The 27,739-nt window shown below is 35.9% G+C and overlaps 1 protein-coding gene across 4 annotated transcripts in view; it reads left to right on the forward strand.

The window, feature by feature from the left end:
* Window positions 1-27,739, forward strand: part of CROT (carnitine O-octanoyltransferase) — a 106,124-nt gene that overhangs the window by 19,343 nt on the left and 59,042 nt on the right. For all 4 annotated transcript variants that reach the window (XM_068550483.1, XM_068550486.1, XM_068550482.1 and 1 more), the window contains exons 8-13: window positions 13,507-13,600; window positions 14,239-14,364; window positions 16,018-16,119; window positions 21,537-21,620; window positions 22,046-22,153; window positions 22,380-22,510. In XM_068550483.1, the coding sequence (XP_068406584.1) occupies window positions 13,507-13,600; window positions 14,239-14,364; window positions 16,018-16,119; window positions 21,537-21,620; window positions 22,046-22,153; window positions 22,380-22,510 (645 nt within the window). The remainder of the gene's footprint in view (window positions 1-13,506; window positions 13,601-14,238; window positions 14,365-16,017; window positions 16,120-21,536; window positions 21,621-22,045; window positions 22,154-22,379; window positions 22,511-27,739) is intronic.

Here is a 27,739-nt window from a genome sequence, read left to right on the forward strand (position 1 = left end):
TTTTAAAGAGATTGGAGTTTGTTTATTTATTTATTTATTTATTTTCGGCTGTGTTGGGGCTTTGTTTCTGTGCGAGGGCTTTCTCTAGTTGCGGCAAGCGGGGGCCACTCTTCATCGCGGTGTGTGGGCCTCTCACTATCACGGCCTCTCTTGTTGCGGAGCACAGGCTCCAGATGCACAGGCTCAGTAGTTGTGGCTCACGGGCCCAGTTGCTCCGCGGCATGTGGGATCTTCCCAGACCAGGGCTCGAACCCGTGTCCCCTGCATTGGCAGGCACATTCTCAACCACTGCGCCACCAGAGAAGCCCCTACTTCACTCTTTATGACACTTTCTAGGTCCATCCACGTCTCTACAAATGACCCATTTTTGTTCCTTTTTATGGCTGAGTAATAGTCCATTGTATATTTGTACCACATCTTCTTTATCCATTCATCTGTTTATGGACATTTAAGTTGCTTCCATGACCTGGCTATTGTAAATAGTGCTGCATATGTTTATATTTTTAAAGTTAGTATTATGGAAAATTTCCAGATGTAGCAGGAATTATATAACAAAGCTCCTCCATGTACTCACACCCAGCGTCAACAGTTATTAACTCCTAGCTTCAACAATTATAAATTCATAGCCTCGTTTCAGCTATACCTCCTGTGCCCCTCCCGTCACTCCCCCATGGATTATTTTAAAGAAAATCTCAGACATAATATCCTTTCACTATAAATAGTGTGACTCTATAAGATATAAGGAGTCTTAAAAACATAAATATACGTTACCATTATCACACCTAGTGACTTGCTTATTCTAAAAAGTTATCAAGGATTCTTTAATATGTTAATATATCAGTACAATCAGTTGTTCAGATTTTCTAGATTGTCTTCTAAATGTTGAATTGTATGAAGGTATACATATTTTAAATTATTTTTTTTGAGTATTACAAACATGTACACAAGCACATACAAAAGTACATAGCTAATTACTCATGCAGCCACCACGCAGGTCAAGATACAGAACGTTTCCATTACTCCAGAAATCCCCCTTATACTACTTCCCAGTTACTGGGCTTTTGTTCCTTCTCAAGGATAATCACTTAGCTTGCTTGCAATTTTTATTAGTACAAAAAATGCTGCTGTGAAAATTCCTGTACAAGTCTTTGTTGTATACATGCATGCACTTCTGTCTGATTACACTCAGGAGAGGACTTGGGGAGTCATAGTGTATGTGTATGTCCAGCCTCAGTGGTTGTGCCGGCTTTCCAAAGTAGTTGTGCGAATAAGCACTTGAACTAGTGTGTTCAACACTAGGAGTGTTGTAGGAGTTCCTTATACATTCTGGATATGAGCTTTTCATGGGTTTCAAAGTGTCTTTTTTTTTTTTTTTTTAAGAATTTCACATTTATTTATTTATTTATTTATTTATTTATTTATTTATTTTTGGCTGTGTTGGGTCTTCGTTTCTGTGTGAGGGCTTTCTCTAGTTGCGGCAAGCGGGGGCCACTCTTCATTGCGGTGCACGGTCCTCTCGCCATTGCGGCCTCTCTTGTTGCGGAGCACAGGCTCCAGACGCGCAGGCTCAGTAGTTGTGGCAGACGGGCTTAGTTGCTCCGCAGCATGTGGGATCTTCCCAGATCAGGGCTCGAACCCTTGTCCCCTGCATTGACAGGCAGATTCTCAACCACTGCGCCACCAGGGAAGCCCCCAAAGTGTCTTTTTGATCAACAAAAGCTCTTCATTTGAATGTAGTCTAATTTATCAATCTTTTACCATACAGATTGTACTTTTTGTGTACTGTTTAAAATTTTTTTTTTCCTAACCCAGTGTTAGGAAGATATTTTCTTTTTTTAAAAATTAATTAATTAATTAATTAATTTTTGGCTGCGTTGGGTCTTCGTTGCTGCACGTAGGCTTTCTCTAGTTGCAGCGAGCGGGGACTACTCTTCATTGCAGTGCGTGGGCTTCTCATTGCGGTGGCTTCTCTTGTTGTGGAGCACAGGCTCGAGGCTTGCTGGCTTCAGTAGTTGTGGCACGTGGGCTCGGTAGTTGTGGCTCGCAAGCTCAGTAGTTCTGGCGCATGGGCTTAGTTGCTCCATGGCATGTGGGATCTTCCTGGACCCGGGATTGAACCTGTGTCCCCTGCATTGGCAGGTAGGTTCTTAGCCACTGTGCCACCTGGGAAGTCCCTTGCCTATTTTTCTTTTTTTTTTAAAGATAGAAAAAAAGAAATAACACTTTATTTCCAGATAATTAAAGAATCTAAAATGATCTGTAGAATTAGAATTAATAAGTGACTTTAGCAAGCTGGATATGAGGTCTTCATATAAAAATTAATATTTCTATATACTAGCAATTAGTAAAAGAAAATTTAAGATAGAATTTACGAAACCTCTGTTTTTCCCCCCCCACACACACACACTGTATTTTATTTTTACAAGAGATAAATAAACTGACACCAAGCATTGTAAATGGATGACCACAACAAAAGCAACAATGACTGCAATCACCAAACACGAAACACACTCATACTATGTCATAATATTGACATTCATTCCAGTAATCCTCCACTGTAACAGCTCCTTTACTTTGCAGTGAAAATTGATTTGTATATTTTTTGCCTCTGAGTCCTTGTGGGATTTTTTTCTTTTTTTTATTCAAACAAAGTCACAAAAATTATAATCATCCTCATCAGTTCACTCACTCCCATGTAATTAATTTTTTTTTCACCTTGAAAAAAGATGTTAGCACTTTTATGAATTCCTCAGTTTTCCATTAGAGTTCTGAAAATGCTTATTCATTCAGTTCAGCAGTACAGTCAGTTACCAGAAACCTGTACTTGTCAGAGTCTTTTCCATGAATTCCTTGAAGATGAAACCCTTTTATAGGAACGTTTTTGCAAAAGCATCAGAGTACACCCAGAACTGTCTGTAAATGACAAAAGACTTAAAAATGACCATGGTTAAAGATTTGATGAAAGTTGATAATAATGCAATTGACAAGGAAATTTAGTTATTTCTGAGATATACATTTTAAAGTAATAACTAGAATTATGACTTATAACATTATAGCAGAACATAAAAGATTTTTAGAAATTTCATGTAATGTCTGAAACGTTTATATTAACATATTTCCATACAAATAACCCAAAGAAAGTTTAGTATTAGTTGTTTTTTTTGTTTGTTGTTTTATACTGCAGGTTCTTATTAGGCATCAGTTTTATACACATCAGTGTATACATGTCAATCCCAATCGCCCAGTTCAGCACACCAGCATCCCCACCCCACCGCGGTTTTCCCCCCTTGGTGTCCATACGTTTGTTCTGTACATCTGTGTTTCAACTTCTGCCCTGCAAACCGGTTCATCTGTACCGTTTTTCTAGGTTCCACATACATGGGTTAATATACGATATTTGTTTTTCTTTCTGACTTAACTTCACTCTGTATAACAGTCTCTAGATCCGTCCACGTCTCAGCAAATGACTCAATTTCGTTCCTTTTTATCGCTGAGTAATATTCCATTGTATATATATACCACAACTTCTTTATCCATTCGTCTGCCGATGGGCATTTAGGTTGCTTCCATGACCTGGCTATTGTAGATAGTGCTGCAGTGAACATTGGAGTGCATGTGTCTTTTTGAATTATGGCTTTCTCTGGGTATATGCCCAGTAGTAGGATTGCTGGATCATATGGTAATTCTATTCTTAGTTTTTTAAGGAACCTCCATACTGTTCTCCATAGTGGCTGTATCAACTTACATTCCCACCACCAGTGCAAGAGGGTTCCCTTTTCTCCACACCCTCTCCAGCATTTGATGTTTGTAGATTTTTCTGATGATACCCATTCTAACTGGTGTGAGGTGATACCTCATTGTAGTTTTGATTTGCATTTCTCTGATAATTAGTGATGTTGAGCAGCTTTTCATGTGCTTCTTGGCCATCTGTATGTCTTCTTTGGAGAAATGTCTATTTAGGTCTTCTGCCCATTTTTGGATTGGGTTGTTTGTTTCTTTAATATTGAGCTGCATGAGCTGTTTATATATTTTGGAGATTAATCCTTTGTCTGTTGATTCGTTTGCAAATATTTTCTCCCATTCTGAGGGTTGTCTTTTCGTCTTGTTTATGGTTTCCTTTGCTGTGCAAAAGCTTTGAAGTTTCCTTAGGTCCCATTTGCTTATTTTTGTTTTTATTTCCATTACTCTAGGAGGTGAATCAAAAAAGATCTTGCTGTGATTTATGTCAAATAGTGTTCTTCCTATGTTTTCCTCTAAGAGTTTTATAGTGTCCGGTCTCACATTTAGGTCTCGAATCCATTTTGAGTTTATTTATGTGTATGGTGTTAGGGAGTGTTCTAATTTCCTTCTTTTACATGTAGCTGTCCAGTTTTCCCAGCACCACTTATTGAAGAGACTGTCTTTTCTCCATTGTATATCTTTGCCTCCTTTGTCATAGATTAGTTGACCATAGGTGCGTGGGTTTATCTCTGGGCTTTCTATGTTGTTCCATTGATCTATGTTTCTGTTTTTGTGCCAGTACCATATTGTCTTGATTACTGTAGCTTTGTAGTATAGTCTGAAGTCAGGGAGTCTGATTCCTCCAGCTCTGTTTTTTTCCCTCAAGACTGCTTTGGCTATTCGGGGTCTTTTGTGTCTGCATACAAATTTTAAGATGATTTGTTCTAGTTCCTTAAAAAATGCCATTGGTAATTTGACAGGGATTGCATTGAATGTGTAGATTGCTTTGGGTAGTATAGTCATTTTCACAATATTGATTCTTCCAATCCAAGAACATGGTATATCTCTTCATCTGTTGGTATCATCTTTAATTTCTTTCATCAGTGTCTTATAGTTTTCTGCATACAGGTCTTTTGTCTCCCTAGGTAGGTTTATTCCTAGGTATTTTATTCTTTTTCTTGCAATGATAAATGGGAGTGTTTCCTTAATTTCTCTTTCAGATTTTTCATCATTAGTGTATAGGAATGCAAGAGATTTCTGTACATTAATTGTGTATCCTGCAGCTTTACCAAATTCATTGATTAGCTCTAGTAGTTTTCTGGTGGCATTTTTAGGATTCTCTATGTATAGTATCATGTCATCTGCAAACAGTGACAGGCTTACTTCTTCTTTTCCAATTTGTATTCCTTTTATTTTTTTTTCTTCTCTGATTGCCGTGGCTAGGACTTCCAAAACTATGTTGAATAATAGTGGTGAGAGTGGACATCCTTGTCTCATTCCTGATCTTAGAGGAAATGCTTTCAGTTTTTCACCATTGAGAATGATGTTTGCTGTGGGTTTGTTGTATATGGCCTTTATTATGTTGAGGTAGGTTCCCTCTATGCCCACTTTCTGGAGAGTTTTTATCATAAATGGGTGTTGAATTTTGTCAGAATCTTTTTCTGCATCTATTGAGATGATTATATGGTTTTTATTCTTCAGTTTGTTAGTATGGTGTATCACGTTGATTGATTTGCGTATATTGAAGAATCCTTGCATGCCTGGGATAAATCCCACTTGATCATGGTGTATGATCCTTTTAATGTGTTGTTGGAGTGTGCTTGCTAGTATTTTGTTGAGGATTTTGGCATCTATATTCATCAGTGATATTGGTCTGTAATTTTCTTTTTTTTGTAGTATCTTTGTCTGGTTTTGGTATCAGGGTGATGGTGGCCTCGTAGAATGAGTTTGGGAGTGTTCCTTCCTCTGCAATTTTTTGGAAGAGTTTGAGAAGGATGGGTGTTAGCTCTTCTCTAAATGTTTGATAGAATTCACCTGTGAAGCCATCTGGTCCTGGACTTTTGTTTGTTGGAAGATTTTTCATCACAGTTTCAATTTCATTACTTGTGATTATCTGTTCATATTTTCTATTTCTTCCTGGTTCAGTCTTGGAAGGTTATACCTTTTTAAGAATTTGTCCATTTCTTCCAGGTTGTCCATTTTATTGGCATAGAGTTGCTTGTAGTAGTCTCTTAGGATGCTTTGTATTTCTGCGGTGTCTGTTGTAACTTCTCCTTTTTCATTTCTAATTTTATTGATTTGAGTCCTCTCCCTCTCTTTCTTGATGAGTCTGGCTAAAGGTTTATCAATTTTGTTTATCTTCTGAAAGAACCAGCTTTTAGCTTTATTGATCTTTGCTATTGCTTTCTTTTTTTCTATTTCATTTATTTTTGCTCTGATCTTTATGATTTCTTTCCTTCTGCTAACTTTGGGTTTTGTTTGTTCTTCCTTCTTTAGTTCCTTTAGGTGTAAGGTTAGATTGTTTACTTGAGATTTTTCTTGTTTCTTGAGGTAGGCTTGCCTTATTTTTCTCTTGGCTATTTTTTTATTCTTACTGATTTGTAGTAATTATATTTTGGAGCACTGATCCTTTATCAGTTATACAGATTGCAAACATTTTCTTCCAGTTAACAGATTTTTTTTTGGTAATTGAACAGACATTGTTAATTTTGACATAGGCAAAATTATCCATCTTTTAGGTGTTTTGCTTTTGTGTCTTGGATAATCTTTCTGTATGTTCCAGCTATATTTTAAAATTTCCAAATTTGACATAAAATTATTAGATCAGGCTTGTTAATTGTATTACTAAAAGCCACTCTCCCAGAAACATGTGATCCATGGGCTGAATTCAGCCTGTGGCCTGTTTTGCTTGGATAACAGAGAATTTACATTACTATTTAAAAATCAGGAGAATTCAGAGAAACATATGGATTTCTGGTTGAATTCACACAAAAATTTGGATTTCTGGTTTCTTTTAAAAAAGTAAATCAAAGTGTTGTTCAGATCTTTAACTCTCTGTTGATTCAACTTCACAGGTGGTTTTCTTGCTTCCCTACATGCTCTACAGTCATCTGTCCTGTGACTTTAAAATTCATATTTGATTGTATCTCAGTTTTGCTTAATTCTTGAATGGTTTCTTTGGGTCTAGAATACAGTCCCAGTTTATTTATTTATTTATTTTTTAATATTTTATTTTTTAAATTTTTATTTATTTATTTATTTTTGGCTGTGTTGGGTCTTCGTTTCTGTGTGAGAGCTTTCTCTAGTTGTGGCAAGCGGGGGCCACTCTTCATTGCGGTGCGTGGGCCTCTCACTATCGCGGCCTCTCTTGTTGCGGAGCACGGGCTCCAGACGCGCAGGCTCAGTAGTTGTGGCTCACCGGCCTAGTTGCTCCGCGGCATGTGGGATCCTCCCAGACCAGGGCTCGAACCCGTGTCCCCTGCATTAGCAGGCAGACCCCGAACCACTGTGCCACCAGGGAAGCCCAAGTCCCAGTTTTTTAGTGGTGGTCTGGATTTGACCTTCATCTGTCCCTTCAGCCTTGTCCTGCTCTTCCTCCCTGTGCATTCTATACTCCTACACCATTTTTGCTTGCAGTTCTAACATGTTAAGTTATCTGTGATCTTTGCTTGTGCTCATGCTTTCTGTTTGGATTGCCTTCTCCTGCCTTGTCCACTTTTTTTTTTTTTTTTTTAAATTTATTTATGGCTGTGTTGGGTCTTCGTTTCTGTGTGAGGGCTTTCTCTAGTTGTGGCAATTGGGGGCCACTCTTCATCGCGGTGCGCTGGCCTCTCATTATCGCGGCCTCTCTTGTTGCGGAGCACAGGCTCCAGACGCGCAGGCTCAGTAATTGTGGCTCACTGGCCTAGTTGCTCTGCGGCATGTGGGATCTTCCCAGACCAGAGCTCGAACCCGCGTCCCCTGCGTGGGCAGGCAGATTCTCAACCACTGCGCCACCAGGGAAGCCCTGCCTTGTCCACTTTTAAGTAAGAATTCCTCCTCGTGCTTTATGTTTCTGTTCGTAGGTCACCACAAGGTCACTACTTCCTATTTTATGTTCTATTTCATGCTTTCCCATTCCCTTTCTTCTCTTCATGGCCCAAGGACTTAGACTCCTTTAGACTCTCTGTATGCCTCATATTTATCTTTACTATATTGATTATTAAATTGTATTGAAGTCATTTCTGTGTTTTCACATGCAGATGGAGCTCTAAGAGACTACTTACCAGGTCTTTTTTTTTTTAATTCCCTCTGCTTAGTACAAAGCAGAAGTGTGTGGGTGTGCACGTGTGAGTGAATTGAGTGATTAGGCCAGTCCTATGCATTAGGAAATTTTATTTAGAAACATAAGATACATATTAGAAGTGTAACATAGATTGGTCAGATTCTGAATCTTAGTGAGTTGGAGTCTGAAAAGAGGTGTATTAAAATTTGCAGTAATCCAGTAAAGAAGTAAGAGGTTGGGGCTTTAAAATATGGGACACTCTACATAAACAATAAGGTCCTACTGTATAGCACAGGGAACTATATTCAGTATCTTATAATAAACTATAATGGAAAAGAATCTGAAAAAGAATATATATATGTATAACTGAAGCAGTTTGCTGTACATCAGAAAGTAACACAACATTGCAAATCAACTATACTTCAATTAAAAAAATTTTTTTTAAAAAGATGGGATAAATGCAGAAAATGTTTTGGAGGTAAAGTTAATATGAATTGGTAACTGGATTTAGAAAGAAAGGAAGCTGTTAAATGTGACTGAGTAAGCAGATAGTATTGTAACGGGAGGAGGCAACAGACGAGGAGGTACCTTTTCAATTTTTTTCTTGTTTTTCATAATAGCTTTGAGACAGTTCACACACCACGCAGTTCACCCATTCAAAGTGTACAATTCAGCATTTTTTAGAATATTCAGAATTGTGCTATCATCTCCACAATCAATTTTAGAACATTTTTGTCACCCCCAAAAGCAACCCTGAGCCCATAAGCAGTAACTCATTTGCTCCCCAACTCTTACCCTGTCCATTAGTGGACATTTCTCATATTTCCCAAACACTTCCACCCCACCAGCCCTAGGCAACCTTTCTATCTTTCACTTAACTTTCTATCTCTATGGGTTTGCCTATTCTGGACATTTCATATAAATGGAATCTTAAAATATATGGCCTTTTGTGTCTGTATTCTTTAGTTTAGCATATACGAAGTTTTCAACATCCATCCATGTTGTAGCATGTATTAGTACTTTCTTCCTTTTTTTGGCTGAGTAATATTTCATTCTGAGGCTATGCCACATTTTATTTAATCATTCATCAGATGGACATTTGGGTTGTTTCTACTTTTTGGCTGCTGTGAGTAATACTGTCCTGGACGTCGGTGTATAGGTTTTTGTGTGGACCTGTGTTTTTATTTCTCTTGGGTATATATACCTAGGAGTAGAATTGCTGGATCATAACTCTATGTTTAACCATTTGAGGAACTGCCAAACTGTTTTCCAGTATGACTGCACCATTTTACATTCACATCAGCAGTATTTGAGGATTCCGATTTATTTTCATTCTCACCAGCACTTGTTATTGTCTGCCTTTTTGATTGTAGCCATCCTAGAGGGCATGAAGTGGGATCTCATTGTGGTTTACAGCTGCATCTCCATAATGACGATGTTGAACATATTTTCATGTACCTGTGACCATTTGTATATCTTACTTGGAGAAATGTCTATTCAAATCCTTGGCCAATTTTTAATTGGGTTATTTGTCTTTTTTATTATTGAGTTGTAAAACTTCTTTAGATATTCTAGATATAAGTCCCTTATCAGATATATAAACTACAAATATTTTCTCTCATTCTAGAGTTGTTTCTTCACTTTCTTCATGGCCTCTTTTGAAGGACAAATGTTTTAATTTTGACCAAGTCTAATTTATCTATTCTTTTGTTACTTGTGCTTTTAGTGTCATATCTTAGAAACCATTGCCTGATCCAAGGTCATGAGGATTTATACCTATGTTTTCCTCTAAGATCAATTTTTTAAAAATTTGTATTAATATGGAGGGGTCAGGGAGATAATTTTTAAATTCCAAATTTAATTGGGAATGTTGACAGAAATTGAGGTAGATATATCCAATAAGCATTTGGAAATTTGGTACCAGAAATTTAGAGAGAAAATGGGGTTGAAGTTAGAGATTTGGTTGCCTTTTATATAAAGATGATGGTTGAAGCTATTAAAGTAGTGGATGAAATTACCAAAGGAGAAACTTGTAGAAGAGGTTGGGGGAGGCCAGTGAGAGAAATTTGGTGAAACACACATTTGACAGTGGAACGAGAACAAATGGTTAGTGAAAAAGACCAAGTAGTCAGTGAGTTAGGGAGACCACAGTGGAACAGTGCTACAAAAGCCAAGGCAGAGAGAATTTTAAGATTGACTCCTGGGTGTTAAACACTCTGCAATGAGAAAAATAAGACTGAGATAAAGCTGCTAGGTTTTATGGGATGCCATTGGTAACATTCAGAAACGTACTTTAAAGATAATCACTGGAGGACAAAACCCGATTACGGTAAATTAAAGAATGAGTGGGAAGTAATGAAGGCAGAAACAAGATTATGAAGACATATCAAGGGTGGAGTATTTTAAAAGTAGGTGATTCTGAAATATACATACTGTTAATACAAATCTTTGTGCTTTTAAATATCAAAAATTACATGTGTAGCCGAAAACAGGTGCATAGATAGCCAAATTAAAGGAAAAGAGGGGTTATTTTAGTCACCAGATCTGTACCTCTTTTTTTCTATGAATAGAGAAGTTATTTTTAAACCACTTTTGAGGTATGATTGACATACAGAAAGCTGTACATATTTATTGTGTACAACTGGATGAGTTTGGAGATAGTTTCATCAGTGTATACTTATCACCACAATCTATATCCTAAACATATTCATTACCTCCAAAGGTGTCCCGCTCTCTTAATTTATTTTTAATAATTTTTTTTGTGGTAAGAACACTTACGTTAAGATCTCCCCTTTTAGCAAATTTTTAAGTGTACAGTATAGTATCATTAACTACAGGAACTATGCTGTACAGTAGTTCTCTAGGACTTACTCATCTTATATAACTGAAACTTTGTATCCTTTGACTAATGCCTCCTCATTTCCTCCTTAGATCAGCCCCTGGCACCCACCATTCTATTCTGCTTCTAAGAGTCTGACTATTTTAGATTCCACCTATAAGTGATACCATGCAGTATTTGTCCTTCTGTGTTTAGCACATTTCACTTAGGGTAGTGTCCTCCAGGTTCATTCACATTGTTGCAAGAGGTGGGATTTCTTTCTTTTTTAAGGTAGAATAAAATTCCGTTTGTATGTGTATATCACATCTCGTTTATCTATTCATCCCATCGTTGAATATTTAAGTTGCTTTTGCCTCTTGGTTATTGTGAATAATGCTGCAAGGAACATGGGAATGCAGATGTCTCTTTAAGATCCTGATTTCAGTTCCTTTGGCTATATACACAGAACTAGGATTGCTGGATCATACAGTATTTCTATTTTTAATTTCTTGAGGAACCTCCATAGTTTTCTATAGTGGCTGCACCAATTGAGAGTCCCGCCAGCAGTGCAGAAGGGTTCCCTTTTCTCCACATCATCGTCAACACTTGTTATCGCTTATCTTTTTGTTAATAGCCATTCTGACAGGAATGAGGTAATATCTCGTTGTGGTTTTTACTTACATTTCCCTGATGATTAGTGGTGTTGAGCACCTTTTCATATACCTGGTTGCCATTTTTATATCTTCTTTGGAGAAATGTCTATTCATTCCCTTTGCCCATTTTTTAATCAGGTTGTTTGGTTTTTTGCTATTAAATTGTAGGGGCTCCTTGAATATTAACCTCTTATCAGATGTATGGTTTGTAAGTATTTTCTCATATTCTGTAGGTTGCCTTTTCACTTAGTTGTTAACTGTGCTGAAGCTTTGAGTTTGATGTAATCCTACTTGTCTGTTTTTACTTTTGTTGCCTGCGCTTTTGGTATCATGTCTAAGAAATGCTTTCTAAGGCCAATGTCAAGAAGCATTTTTTCCCATGTTTTCTTCCAGGAGTTTTATTGTTTCAGGTCTTACATTTAAGCCTTTAATCTATTTTGAATTGATTTTTCTGTATGATGTAAGATAGGGGTCCAGTTTCATTCTCTTGTATGTGGTAATTTTCCCAACACTGTTTATTTAAGGGGCTGTCGTTTTCCCATTGTGTATTCTTGGCTTCCTTGGCACCTCAGTTGACTGTATGTAAGTGGATTTATTTCTAGGCTCTCTATTGTGTTCCATTGACCTGTATGTCTGTTATTTGTGCCATACTATTTTGATTACTGAAGCTCTGTAATATACTTTGAAACCAGGAAGTGTGATGCCTCCAGCATTGTTCTTCTTGCTTAAAACTGCTTTGTCTGTTTGGAGTTTTTTGTGGTACCATATGAATTTTAGGATTTTTTTTCCTGTTTCTGTGAAAAATGCCATCGGATTTTAATAGGGGTTGCCTTGAATCTGTAGATCACTTTAGGTAGGATGGACTTCTTAATGGTGAAGATTTGGCAGTTACTATCTGACCTTTTATTATCAAACTTAAAATGTCATTTCAGGTTTAATACATTTTTCCTGGTGATTTCTCTCTGATAATGACTGTTGTTTTATGAGGTGGTCCTTTCCCACTGAATATTAAAATGGCTATATCAGGGAGTGGGGAGAAGTTTCATAGTCAAAACTGGTGCTCTCAGGTGGTAAGAGAAGGGCAGCAACTCATACCATATGGAGAAAAACAGTGAGGTAGATTTAATTCCTTAAGCATTCGGAATTTATCCTAGTTACTATGGCCGCCATGTAACCACCAACTCTGTAAGCTTTATTTGTAATTGAAGCAAAATCAGAGTTAGCAAAGAGAAGTAAGCTGGAAGAGATAAGGCAAGTTGCTCCCACCACAGATGCAGATTGTTTGGTTTAGAAGGCCTCATCTGCTCCACAGGACACCATTAGTTTCAAATAAAGAGGGAGGAATTTTGCAGCAAGGAATTCATTCCTTGAATGATAAAGTCACAAATAAGGGATGGCTACTAGTGGTGCCTTTTGACCATTTATTAAGCTACATTAGCTCACTTTCTAAGAAACCTGTGGAAATGTTTAAATTGAGGTAATTTCTTAGCATATCGTATGAGGAAGTAGGGATGAAAATAAGCTGTGGATTTTTGATGAAAATTTCTCTGTGGACGAACCCTGTTATTTACCTGCTATATGTTTAAAGATACATGAAACTCATCAGACTAGGATTATAGAATGCTATGGGGGGAAATAATCTATCCTTAGCTAATAGTCTTTGTAATGATTTTAAGTAAGAATGGCATATGTGAAAACATTTAAAACTAACTACATGGTATTTCTGTTTTGGGGGTTAAGCCCAAGTATTAATTGGGTATAGAATAAGTCCTCTGTTAATATATACACATAGTTTTTAGTTAGATAAAATGTACATAATATTTGTGAGATTTGTCAAGTATACTTACGGTATTAATAGGCCACATAATCACTTTAAAAAAAAAAAAGTTGGGTAGGAAATAACTCCATTGCTGTTCAGACCATAATCTCTTTCTTTGGATAACATATCAAAACATTTAAATATGTATAAACTTTATAACCTATTAAAGGCCAAAGTAGCTAGTGATCCTGCCTGTGCTCTTTTTGAATCCTCTTTATTTAATCTCCCAAAGGCAATTGACATACATCCAAAAGAAGTGCCGTCGTGAACCTGATGGACCTGGGGTAGCAGCGTTAACTAGTGAGGAGCGAACTCGATGGGCTAAGGTTGTAATTTACATTTTTCTTTTCTTTTGAGGTATAATTGACTTACAACATTATATTCAACTATACAACATAAGGATTCAATGTTTGTATATATTGAGAAATAATCACCACAGTAAGTCTAGTTAGCGTCCATCACCATACAGAAAACTAAAAAATACATTTTTTGTAATTAGAACTTTTAAGATATACTCTCTAGAAGCTTTCAAATCTGTAATACAATATTATTAACTATAATTTACACTTTTGGGGTGAGGGTATGCTATTTTTATTTTATTTACATTTAAATTTCAAACACTGAGCTCAGGTATATGCTGTCCCTTTGTTCAGATTTTTGAAATAAAGATAAATGGACAGACAGCTTTAAGCTTTAAGCAGCATTAAATACATTGTACAATATTAAACTATTAGAGAAAATCTAGGGGGTGGCATAACTTTATACCTTTATGCATTTAGTAGCACGAGTATAGGGACCAGCCATGCAGTTGGAGGAAAAACCTGTTCAGGAGTCAACAGAGAGGTCCTTGAATTCACACTTTTCTTGAAGAACCTTTTCTGTAACTTTTTGAGAACCTATTGAGATTTTCTGGATATTTCATATTTAATTTGTAACATTTTATTATTATCTCCTTGCCCTTTAGGCACGAGAATATTTGATTAGGCTTAATCCAGAGAACTTGACTATGTTAGAAAAAATTCAGAGCAGTTTACTGGTATTTTGTTTAGATGATGGCAGTCCACGTGTAACACCGGAAGATTATTCTCAGGTATTCAACTATCTTGTTTTGTTATTTCTTCCCACAGATTTTTCTGGAGGACTCTTGTGTAAATTGAACATGAGAAGAATTTTGTTACATGCAGGCTTTGTTTTTTTTAAAACCACTTTATTAAGGTGTAATTGACATACAAAAAGCTGTACATATTTAATGGATACAACTTACTGAGTTTGAAATATACACCCATAAAACCACTGTGAAACATAATTGTGAAGACAGTTGTTTCCTGTATCTTGGAAACATCTTTTATCTTAGAATGGGGAAGCTAAGAAAAGAAAGTGCAAATACTAAGTCATAAAATATAAATATTTAATGCAGGCTCTTAAAACATTTTCTTAGCTATATATATATATACACACACACACACACACACACACACACACACACACACATATCAAATGAATCTTATACATAAATAATGCTCTGTAAAGTTTTGCCACATTGTTTAGCTCCATTTAGACATATCTTATATGTTGTTTAAAGAAGTATGTCTATTATTTGCTTATCAGATGTCAGTGGTTCCCAACCTTTTCATTGATTATATATACAGGAAATTTGCATAAGACGCTGGGCTAAATGAGATTTCATACCAAAGGTGACATGAGAACCTACCTATAACCCACACCAGTGGGCCTTGATACCTTAGTTGGTGAGGTCTGTCCTAAGAATTATATCATTCTTGTGATTTATTTTATCATTTGGTTTTATAGAACACACTGACTTTAGTGAATTTAAGGGTAATTGTGGCCTACTTTTTTTTTTTCTGGGGCAATATCATTTCCTGGGAAAAAAATAAAAGGTAGTAGTCATATTTGTAGGAATCTCAGAGTCTTTTGAAAACACTGAAGTTACTTCATAATACATTCATCAATATTAAATGATAGAAACAAAATAATATAGGATTGAAAAACCTTGTAGCTAGAAAACAATTTTTCCTCTTCCTTAGCTGCATTTTTTTTTTTAAGTAGAATCAACAAGCTTCTTGAGGAAGAATGTGTTTTAATGAAGTGTTGCTCAAACTTTTTTGCTGCAATCTACAGTTAGGCATATTTAGATTGCAGCCCATTACACACACACACACGCGCACACAAGCATGTGCACACTTACACATACACACAGAAGTTTCACAAAACAGTAATAATTACTTTGACTATCTGCGATGTACTCTGATATTTATGTTCTATTTTATTCTTTCTTGTAAAGAATGTTTACTGTGGTTTCATGACTCACTTATGGCCAAAACTTACATTTGAGAAACTGGCTTAGTAGGTTATGAATTCTTGAAATATTTTTCTTGTAACTAGACTTTAATGACTAAACTTATCAATGCCTCTTATCCTATTCAAGTTGCAAAAGCCTTGTCCTTTCAATTGTATATTCTCTAAACATTCATGAATGTTGTACCATCATTCTCTTTTCTGGTAGAATTTCTTGGATTTTGAGTACTATTTAAAGTCAGGGCCAGAATTATTATCTCTTGAGTATAACTAACATTTTATTAAATTTGGTTTACCTGAAGAGGAAAAGTGAGATCGTGTGTGTGTGTGTGTGTGTGTGTGTGTGTGTGTGTGTGTATTTAAGATATAAATACTTAAAAACCAATATTAAAATCCTTTAAATTTGGAAATATTACATTTATTTTAGGTTGCTACAAAGGTTCTTACTGGAGATCCAACAGTACGCTGGGGTGACAAATCTTATAACTTGATTTCCTTTTCTAATGGAGTATTTGGCTGTAATTGTGATGTAAGTAAACTACTGAAATTATTTTTTCCTTTTACTCTTTTAGGTTAATTTAATGGCAGTAATCTACAATACTTACGCTGTCCTGTGATAGAATAAGCAAACACTTATTTAGCTTTATGGCATTAGAGTAAAAGGTTTAGTTATGAATTCTCAGTGAAAATAGAGTATAGGACAAATTATTTTCATCTGTAGTCAGGATAACAGTGTGGTGTGTATCTGTAAAGTGCAATTTGCTTGCATTTGTATGTAGTATAAGCTCTTTTAAAATCCACTGTTACCTGTTGTTGAAAATTACAACCTATTTGCAAAGATATAGCATTAGTATATGTTCTGTGCACAGAGAAATGTCTGTGGATATATTTCTACATTTACCTAGTAATTTTGTAACCTTTTAAAAAATAAATGACACATGATCTTTGGAACATTATTTACTTCTGGATATTAAAATGTCTGGTACTGAATACTATTTTTTACCTTCTTCATAAAACAAGCACATGCATACACACACACACACACAACTTTTCTTGTTTCTTTTCTGTTCTCCCATGGTTGTCTTCATTAGCTCTACTTTGCCATTTTCTGATGGACATTCAGGAGGTCTATGAACCAAGAAAATTAAAAAATCAACCTAAGTCAGAATTGCAATATATACTTATAACCTCATTATAATACTTTTCATAAAGTATATGATTTGGTATAAAGTAGTATGAGGTAGATTTTTTGTTTGTATTTGGGGGCTTTCCTCCAAAGTATTGATATTTAGGGACTGTAAGATACTAAACAAAATCCTGTTACGTTGATCTGGGTTCAATAGTTTTATTAATCAGTATTTATTCAGTTTTAGGTGATAGAAACCTAAGTCAAACTGGCATTAGCTTACGAAGGTATTTATGACATAGGGGTACAGCTAAATTTGGGTAATGCTGACTTCCAGTGTCCAGATGCTTTCATTAGAAATTTCTCTCTCCATTTTTTGGCATTACTTTCCTATGTTTGGCTTTATTTTTATGTAGACTACACCGTGTGATGGTTGTACCTACAGTCTCATGTTTTCACAGCTCTCCTCGTAGATTAGTGTTCTCCGTGGAAATAGCCAGCTTTTTTTTTTTTTTTTTTTTTTTAACCCCAGTGGTTCCAGCAAAAGACCTGGGAATAATGCTCATTGGTTGTTTTGGCCTGTGTGAATCATGCACATTCCAGGGAGTTAGCTGCTCTGATTCGCCTGGCCTGGGTCACATACCAAACCTTGGGACCTAGCTGGTAGAATCACTCATTCAAACCACCACAGAGATGTGTGCTGATTGCCTAAAGAAAAATAAAGTAGCTGTTATCGCCAAGGAAGGTGGTGTGGTTAATGCGCAGGTAATAGAATGTCTTCTACAGTAAATCATCAGGGTGAAAGGTTGCCGTGAGTCATTTTGAAGATTTGTTGTCTGTCCTCTTCCTTACGAGTCCAGTGTTGACAGAAGATTTTGTGTTACTTGCCTCAGCTTTTTTCTCTTCAGCTCCTTGTTTGATTCTTCTTGACCTCCTCAGTTTGGTTCATAGCCTCACTATTCCCTGTCTGTCCTTCGTAAAGTAGCTAAATACCTTCTGGCTTCTTCCCTCCATTTCTCGTTGACTTGTCAGCTGCAGTTGGTTACCCTCTTCTTCATATGCATCTGACACTGCCTTCAGCCTCCTAACAGTCTTTTCCTGTCTCCAGGTTCTAAAACTGAGCTTAATATTATTCATAACCATTTCCCCCTGTGTCTGCTCTTTTCTCTGGTTTAATAGTTTCATTGACCATTTCTACATAGGTAGCTTGCGGTTATATTTTTCCAGTTTTTACCTATTATTCTCATCTTGTGAGTTTTGTTTCACCATGTGTTAAATTGTCCAAACTGGATGTTACATTGTTACGTACGGGTTAGTTCCTCTCATCATCTTGCTTTCCTCCCTCACTCCCAACCCCCTAAAAAAACCACCTTGCACTACTTGGATTTTTACTGATGGCATCAACATCCTGCTGTTTGCTCAAATTCAGGAGAAAATAACTTTAATGAGGTTTCTATCTTTGAATAAAAATACTGGTCCCAGCTCAAATTCAGGAGAAAATAACTTTAATGAGGTTTCTATCTTTGAATAAAAATACTGGTCCCATAATGAGCATATATCTTTGCACAACTGAAATGCTTTCCTGTAGTAAAGTGTATGGACATGTTTCATGTGTATGCATTGTCACCCATATACTTATCAGATTGATCTGATGATCTCCACTTGACAGTATGCTTTTAAGATTCCATGTAGGTTCCCCTTGCAACCTACAATGATTACTGAAAATGCTATTTAACCAATGTAAAACATTATTAGTAAAGTATATATACTGTAAAGTTAAGTTGTTCTTAATCCAAATTCATATTGCTGTTCTCTTCCATTGGTGCTTGAATATATACTTCTGTGATTATATTACATAATAGCATTTCCCTGTTGGGATTTAAAATCCTGGGGTCAACTATTTTGTCTTCCTTATATAGGCTTTGTTGTAGGCTTTTGTAGAAGTACATAGGAAGCATGTAATAAACATTAGTTGTTAATAACAGTAGTTACTAATTATTGCTGTGGGCCAGGATCTGTAGTAAGTACTTTATAAGCATTATTAAAATCATTTTTCACAGCTGCTGTATGCGACTAGGTATTGTTTTCCCTACTAACAGATGAGGCAGTTTACTTAAAGAATTAAGTAACTTTCTCAAGTAACTTACTTGAGAACTTAACTTACTTATGTACCTAGTAAGTAGTAAGGTTTGGACTCAGAACCAAAGTCCACATTATTAAACAGTATATTACACATATTGCCTCCATATAAATGAAAAAAAAAGACAAAACTTACGTGAACAAAGAAAGCATCAGGAAAGCGTTTGAATTTTTTCTATTTCCTAACATTTTATTTTTAAATTGATGATTAACTTTCCGCCAGGAGATGAATGGATAAAATTATAAGTCATAGAGATTTATATCTTTCAGTCATGCTCTTTCTTACTGGTTCCAGTATAATACTGTTGTCTTCAATGAAATAATATATGCAATATCTGTGAAAGTTCTTTGTAAAGCTACAAAGTGCTACACAGTTGTGAGATGCTGTTAGAAGAGGGTCTTGTCCATGACCTTTGAGTCTTGTTATACGTGCTGTTGCTGGCAGGCGGGATGAACTGCTCTTGCATCTTGTACTGACCTCCCTAGTAAGCCCTTCCTGGTGCTTTGGTAGCTGCTTACCTGGTAACGGTATACCGTGTTTCTAGGCTCCATGGGGCTGTAATACAGGGCAGCAAAGCTGTGTAGTGTTAAGGCGATATTTAAGACACCTAATTACACCCTCTGAAACTGGGCCCAAGTGTGCTGGATTCATATCTTAAACCTCCCTTCTTTCTCTCCAAGGCTAGCGGTGTCGCTTTCAGTTCATGAATGGTAATTGTGTATAATGTAAAGTGGTAGCCTTAACCCAGAGGGGAAAAAACCCCATGTGATGTAACTGTCATCAAAAGAACATGGAGAAGATAAGGCAAAAAGTTTATCCTCCAGAATAAATGATGGGAAAATTCACTAGCCACAGTTCCTTTCTCTAAATACAGCTATCAAAACTATGACATCCCTGTAACTCAGCGCATCTTTCCCACATTCCTTAAACATTGAGAATTATTTCTGCCACATTGAACACTCTTATAGATATGTACACAAAATCATTATGCTTTTAAATACTTATCTAGTGGACTGTGTGTTTACCAAAAGAAGTTCATACCCTTCCTCCATTTAGCCTTCAGATTTAGTCTGTCACCCCCATCTGCTTTTCCATCGTGCTTTTACAATTCCAGAACATTTTAGCATTGTATATGTACATATGTATACCTCCTTTGACTTCCAATACAGATAGCAATTATTTTCTCTAGATTATTCATGTTTACATCCCTTCCCATTACCTCAAGAGCCCTAATTAGGTGCTTCCGACTTTAAATATTTGTTCTTTCTCAGAAAATAAAATACATCAGTTACTTATTATACTGTGGAATATCCATCTCTTTATCATTACAAGGTGAGGCATTTGAGAATTCTGCATTTTATTATGTATTAAGAGTGGAGGGAAGGTGAAAATAAAATATTGGGTCAAGTTTTTGTTTTTTTTTTTTTAAATTAGTAGACTTTACTTTTTAGAGCAAATTCCAGATTTACAGGAAAATTAAGCAGAAAGTACAAAGTGCTCACTTGTTCTCTCTCCTGCACCCCGTTTTTCCTTTCATTGATATCTTGCATTGGTATATAGGTTGTTACATTTGATGAACCAATATTGATACATTATTATTAACTGAATTACATAGTTTACATTGTTTCACTATTCATGTTGTACAACTTTATGGTTTTGCCAAATGCATAATGCCGTTCATTTCCTGTTACACTATCTTTTTAACTCAACACAACCATCAGAGTGATCCTTTTAAATTGTAAGACAAATCATGTCAGTGCTCTGTTCATAACCCTTCAATGTCTTCCACTTTTATATAGTAAAAATTTAAAGAGATACTTTATTTTTTTACTTTATTTTTTTAAAACATTTATTTTTTATTTTCTCTAATTTTTATTTATTTACTTTTCCATTTTTTAAAATTTAAAAATTTTTTTAACATCTTTATTGGAGTATAATTGCTTTACAATGGTGTGTTAGTTTCTGCTTTATAACAGAGTGAATCAGCTATACATATACATATATCCCCGTATCTCCTCCCTCTTGCGTCTCCCTCCCGCCCTCCCTATCCCACCCCTCTAGGTGGTCACAAAGCACTGAGCTGATCTCCCTGTGCTATGCAGCTGCTTCCCACTAGCTATCTGTTTTACATCTGGTAGTGTATATATGTCCATGCCACTCTCTCACTTTGTCCCAGCTTACCCTTTCCCCTCCCCGTGTCCTCAAGTCCATTCTCTACATCTGTGTCTTTATTCCTGCCCTGCCCCTAGGTTCTTCAGAACCAATTTTTTTTTTTTTTTTTTTAGATTCCATATATATGTGTCAGCATACGGTATTTGTTTTTCTCTTTCTGACTTACTTCACTCTGTATGACAGACTCTAGGTCCATCCACCTCACTACAAATAAATCAGTTTCGTTTCTTTTTATGGCTGAGTAATATTCATTGTATATATGTGCCACATCTTCTTTATCCATTCATCTGTCGATGGACACTTAGGTTGCTTCCATGTCCTGGCTATTGTAAATAGAGTTGCAGTGAACATTGTGGTACATGACTCTTTTTGAATTATTGTTTTCTCAGAGTATATGCCCAGTAGTGGGATTGCTGGGTCGTATGGTACTTCTATTTTTAGTATTTTAAGGATGGGTCAAGTTTTAACTTACAAAACTTATTCAAAATCTTGTGTATTTTCATTTTAGCATGCTCCTTATGATGCAATGGTTATCGTAAGCATCAGCTCTTATGTTGATCAGAAAATTTTTGAGAGTGAAGGAAGATGGACGGTATGTTAGAACAAATATTTCATCCCTTTCTCCTCATAATTTTTTTTTATAAATTTATTTTATTTATTTTATTTTTGGCTGCGTTGGGTCTTCGTTGCTGCGTGCGGGCTTTCTCTAGTTGCGGTGAGTGGGGGCTACTCTTTGTTGCCTTGCGCGGGCTTCTCATTGTGGTGGCTTCTCTTGTTGCGGAGCACGGGCTCTAGGTGCACAGGCTTCAGTAGTTGTGGCTCGCAGGTTCTAGAGTGCAGGCTGAGTAGTTGTGGTGCACGGGCTTAGTTGCTCCACGGCATGTGGGGTCTTCCCAGACCAGGGCTTCAAACCTGTGTCCCCTGCATTGGCAGGCAGATTCTTAACCACTGTGCCACCAGGGAAGCCCTCCTCATATTTTTATAGATATAATATTTTTAAGTTTTCCCTATTTTCAGGGTTCAGATAAAGTACGGGATATACCACTTCCAGAGGAGCTTGTTTTCACTGTGGATGAAAAAGTATTAAATGACATCAACCAAGCTAAAGCCCAATATTTCAAGCAGGTAGATTTTTCACTTTTCTCTTTGATAATAATACTTTATCTTATAACTACTATATATGAATATTTGGCTATCATCCAAGTATGACAGCATAAAACATTTAAAAATTACAACTTTAATACCTTTATTTATGTCTGATGATTATTTTAATGCAAATGGTATTTTGGTTATCTTTGGGGTATTCTCCTTAGGTGTTTTTTCACTGTTCGTATTTAATTCTTTTTGTTAGGCATCTGATCTGCAGCTTTTGGTCTATGCCTTTACATCTTTTGGCAAGAAGCTAACCAAGAAGAAGAAGCTTCACCCTGATACCTTTGTTCAGCTGGCACTTCAGCTGGCCTATTATAGACTTCATGGACGGTGAGAACCATTCATTTTCCATTTTCAGAGTCTTGAAGTCCAAGGCTGTCCTTACTATAGCTATTCTGTCGTAACTCCCCAGTGTTTTTTCTTACGTTTTTCCCAGTTGGCACTGTGCCCTAATTTGTACTTTCATCAACAGTGTTATTAGAGTTTCCATCTGTGACACTTTAACAGTCTTTCCTTGTTTTTCATTACCTTGATACTTTTGAAGTGTCTGCTCTCTTCTGAGAGAGATTTGTCATTCTTTGGAATTCAGATCGCTTGGTTTTCTTGCAGCCTGTTTTCAAGTGGGTTCATGAAAAGGTATGGTTTTATAGATTAGACAGTCTTTACTCATTTTTAGGATAGGAGAGATGGTATGTTATGACTTTCTACATCCTAAGCAGAAGTGAAAGCTCCTTGATCTTCCTTTTTAAAATTTTACCTGAGAATATGTATCTGCAAATGGGGTGTTTAGATCATTTACATTTAATATAATTATCAATAAGGTTGGGTTTAAGTCTACAGTCGTGCTGTTTATCTTTATCCCATCTATTTTTTGTTTCTTCTTTGTTTTTTTATCTTCTTCTTGAATTCCTAGGTTTTTTTATTGTTCCTTTTATCTCCATTATCAGCTACACTGTTTTTTTTTTTTTTCTATTGGTAGGGTTTTACAAAATACATCTTTAAACTTGCAATCTACCTTCAAATATTTTCCACTTAAAGTATAATGAAAGAACCTTAAAACAGAATGCTTCTATTATGCTTACCTCATTCTTTGTGCTATTGTTGTCATACATTATACTTGTACGTATCTTAACAACCTCATGATGCACTACTATTTTTGCCTTCAACAGTCAATTATCTTCTTTTATTGTGGTAAAATATAAATAAAATAAAACTTGCCATTTTAACTATTTTTAAGTATATAATCCAGTGGCATTAATTACATCGACTGTGTTGTGCAACCATCACCACATCTATTTCCAAACTTTTTTTTAACCACCCCAAACAGAAACTCTGTACTAATTAAGCAAAAATTTCCTATTCTGTCTTCTAGCCCAACCCCTGGTAATCTCTAATCCACTTTCTGTCTGCATGAATTCGCCTGTTCTGGATAGTTCCTCTAAGTGGAATTATACATTATTTGTCCTTTTGTATCTGGCTTATTTCACTTAGGATAGTATTTTCAATGTTTGTCCTTTTATGGCTGAATAATATTCCATTGTATGAATATACCACATTTTGCTTATCCATTCATCTGTTAATAAACGCTTGGGATGTTTCTGCCTTTTGGCTACTGTGAATAACACTGCTGTGAACGTTCACACACATGTATTGGTTTGAATCCCTGTTTTCAATTCTTTTGAGTCAATAACTAGGAGTGGAATTGCTGGGCTGTGTGGTAATTCTATGTTTAACTTTTTGAGGAATTGCCCAACTGTTTTCCACAGTGGATACCATTTTTACATTCCCACCAGCAATATACAAAGTAATGTACAATTGTTCCACATCCTTGCCAACACTTACTTTTCTGTTTTTTAAAAAAAAAAGCCATCCAGAGTACTTGTGAAGTGGTATATCATTGTGGTTTTTATTTGCATTTCCTTAATGACTAATGAGGTTGAATATCTTTGTGTGTTTATTGGCCATTTGTATATCTTCTTTGGCAAAATGTCTATTTAAATCCTTTGTGCATTTGGTAATTCGGTTGTCATTTTGTTGTTGATTTTTAAGGGTTCTTTATGTATTGTAGATACGAAACCCTTATCAGATAGGTGTTTTGCAAATATTTTCTCTCATTCTGCAGGTTGTCTTTTCATTCTCTTGATAGTATGCTTTGATGCACAAAGTTTTAAATTTTGAAGTCCAATTTATCTGTTTATTTCATTTGTTGCCTGTGCTTTTGGTGTCATATCCAAGAAATCATTGCCAAATCCAGTATTACAAAACTTTCCCCGTATGTTTTCTTCTAAGAGTTTTATAGTTTTAGCTCTTACTTTAGGTCTTTGATCCATTTTGAGTTAATTTTTGTGTAGGGGGTATGGTAAGGATCAAAATTCACTCTTTTGCATACGGATATCCAGTTTTCTTAGCATTATTTGTGAAGAGACTGTCCTTTCCCTATTGAGTGGTCTTGACACTTGTGTCCAAAATCAATTGACCATAGATGTGAGGGTTTGTTTCTGGGTCAATGTGTTGTTCAGTGTGTCTCTTCTTGTGTTCATACAACACTGTTTTGATTATTGTAGCTTTGCAGTAAGTTTTGAAATCTGGAACTAATGAGTACTTCACCTTTGTTCTTTTTTTTTTTTTAAGATTTATTTATTATTATTTATTTTATTTATTATTTTTGGCTGTGTCGGATCTTAATTGCGGCATGCGGGACCTTCATTGACGCATGCGGGATCTTTGCTTTGAGGTGTGTGTGCTCTTCGTTGTGGCACGCGGGCTTCTCTGTAGTTGTGGCGTGTGGGTTTTCTCTTCTCTAGTTGTGGCGTGCAGGCTCCTGGGCGCGCGGGCTCTGTAGTTTGCAGCATGCAGTCTCTCTAGTTGAGGCGCGTGAACTCAGTAGTTGTGGCACACAGGCTTAGTTGCCCCAAGGCATGTGGGATCTTAGTTCCCTGACCAGGAATTGAATCTGCATCCCCTGCATTGGAAGGCGGATTCTCTACCACTGGACCACCAGGAAAGTCCCCTTCACCTTCGTTCTTGAAAAGAAGACTGTTCTGGCAACTCTGGGTTCCTTGAAATTCCATATGAATTTTAGCATGGGTTTTCCCATTTTTGTAAAAATGTTGTTGGGATTTTGATAGAGATTGCGTTGCATCTGTAGATCTCTTTTATTAGTATTGTCATCTTAACAGTGTTAAGTCTTCTAATCCATGAACATGGGGCCCCTTTGCATTTATTTATGTCTTTTTAAATTTCTTTCAATGTTTTGTAGTTTTTGGTGTACAGGTCTTTTTGCCTCCTTGGTTAAACTTAATCCTAAGTATTTGATTCTTTTTGATGCTGTTGTAAATTGTTTTCTTGATTTTCTTTTCAGATTATTTATTGCTAGTGTATGGAAATGCAACTGTTTTTTGCATGTTGACTTTATATCCTGAAACTGCTGAATTCGTTTATTAGCTCTAACAGTTTTTTGTGGACTCTTTAGCGTTTTATGTATAAGACCACATATCTGTGAATAGAGATAGGTTGGATTTTGTCAAAGGCTTTTTCTATATCAGTTGTGATGATCATATAGGTCTTTTGCTTCATTCTATTAATGTAGTATATTATATTGATTTTCATATGTTGAACCATCCTTGCATTCCTGGGATGAATCCCACTTGGTCATGGTGTATCATCCTTTGAATCTGCTGCTGAATTCAGTTTGCTAGTAATTTCTTGAGGATTTTTGCATCTATATTCATAATGGATATTGGTCTGTAGTGTCTTTTCTTGCAGTGTCTTTGCCTGGTTTTGGTATCAGGGTAATGCTGGCCTCATATTAGGAGTAAGGAAATGGTCCCTTCTCGCCAGTGTTTTTGGAAGAGTTTGAGAAAGATTGGTGTTAATTCTGTAAGTATTAGATTTCATCAGTGAAGCCATCTGGTCCAGGACTTACCTTTGTTGGGAGGTTTTTGATTGCTCATTCATCTTGTTACTTGTTATACATCTAGTCAGATTTCTATTTTTTCTTGAGTTAGATTTGGTAGTTTGTGTGTTTCTCAGGATATGTCCATTTCATCTAGGCTATCCAATTTATTGTATACAGTTGTTCATAATATTCTCTTACAATCCTTTTTATTTCTGTAAAGTCATTAGTAATGCCCTCTTTCTCATAGTTGATTGTAGTAATTGGAGTCTTCTCCCTTTTTTTCCTTAGTGTAGCTAAAAGCTTGTCAATTTTGTTGATCTTTGCAAAGAACCAACTTATGGTTTAGTTAACTTTATTTTTCATTTCTGTATTTTGTTTATCTCTACTGTAAGCTTAATTTCTTTTTTTGCCGGCTTTGGGGCTAGTTTGCTCTTCTTTTTTTTAATTCCTTAAGGTGTGCAGTTAGTTTACTGATTTGAGATCTTCTTCTTTAATGTAAGTATTTAGAGCCATAAATTTGCCTCTGAACAGTGCTTTTGCTTTATTCCATAAATTGTGGTATGTTCTACTTTTCATTCATCACAAGGTATTTTCTAATTTACCTTGTGATTTCTCCCTGAACAATTGGTTAAGAGTTTGTTGTTTTATTTCTACATGTTTGTGAATTTTTCAGTTTTTCTTGTTACTGCTTTTTAGCTTCATCCCATTGCCATTGAAGAAGATACTTTGTATGATTCCAATCTTTTTAAATTTATTGAGACTTATCCTGTGGCCTAATATATGGTCTGTCCTGGAGAATGTTCTATGTGCACTTGAGAAGAATTTGTATTCTGCTGTTCCTTAGTGGCATATTCTATATATGTCTTTTAGGTGTAGTTATTATAGTGTTGTTCAAGTCTTCTCTTTCCTTATTAGATCTTCTTTCTACGTGTTTTATCCATTATTGAAAGTTGGGTATTGAAGTCTGCAATTATTGTTGTAGAGCTGTCTAGTTCTCTCTTCAATTCTGTCAGTGTTTGTTTCATATATCTTATAGCTCTGTTGTTTGGTGCATATATTTTTATAATTGTTATATCTTGATGAATTAAACCTTTTTTCAGTAAATAATGTCCTGTTTGTCTCATTCAGCCTTTTTACTTAAAATATATTTTGTCTGATATATATACAGCCACTCCTAATGGAAAAAAAAATTGTATAGCCACTCAAACTCTCTTTTGGTTACTATCTTTTTTCATCACTTTACTTTTAACCTCTTACTGTCTTTGTTTCTAAACAGAATCTCTTGTGGACAGTATATAGATGATGTTTTTTGTTCATCTTGCCAATCTCTGCCTTTGACTGGAGAGTTACTGATAAGGAGGGAGAATTCTGCCATTTAGCTGTGTATTCTGTAGGGCTTACATGTTTTTGTTCTTCAGTTCCTCCATTACTTTCTTTTTTGGTAGTAGTGATTTTGATTTTTTTTTTTGTAGTGTACCATTTTGATTTCCCTATTCTTTCTTTGTATTTTTTAAGCCATTTTCTTTATGGCTACCTTGGAAATTACATTTAACATCTTAAATTTATAACAACCTGGTTTGAATAATACCAGCTTACTTTTAATAGTATACAAACACTGTGCTTTTATCCATCTCTGTACCACCCTCTTTATTTTATCACAG

Source organism: Eschrichtius robustus, chromosome 8 (genome assembly GCF_028021215.1).
Source record: "Eschrichtius robustus isolate mEscRob2 chromosome 8, mEscRob2.pri, whole genome shotgun sequence".
Classification (NCBI taxonomy): domain Eukaryota; kingdom Metazoa; phylum Chordata; class Mammalia; order Artiodactyla; family Eschrichtiidae; genus Eschrichtius; species Eschrichtius robustus.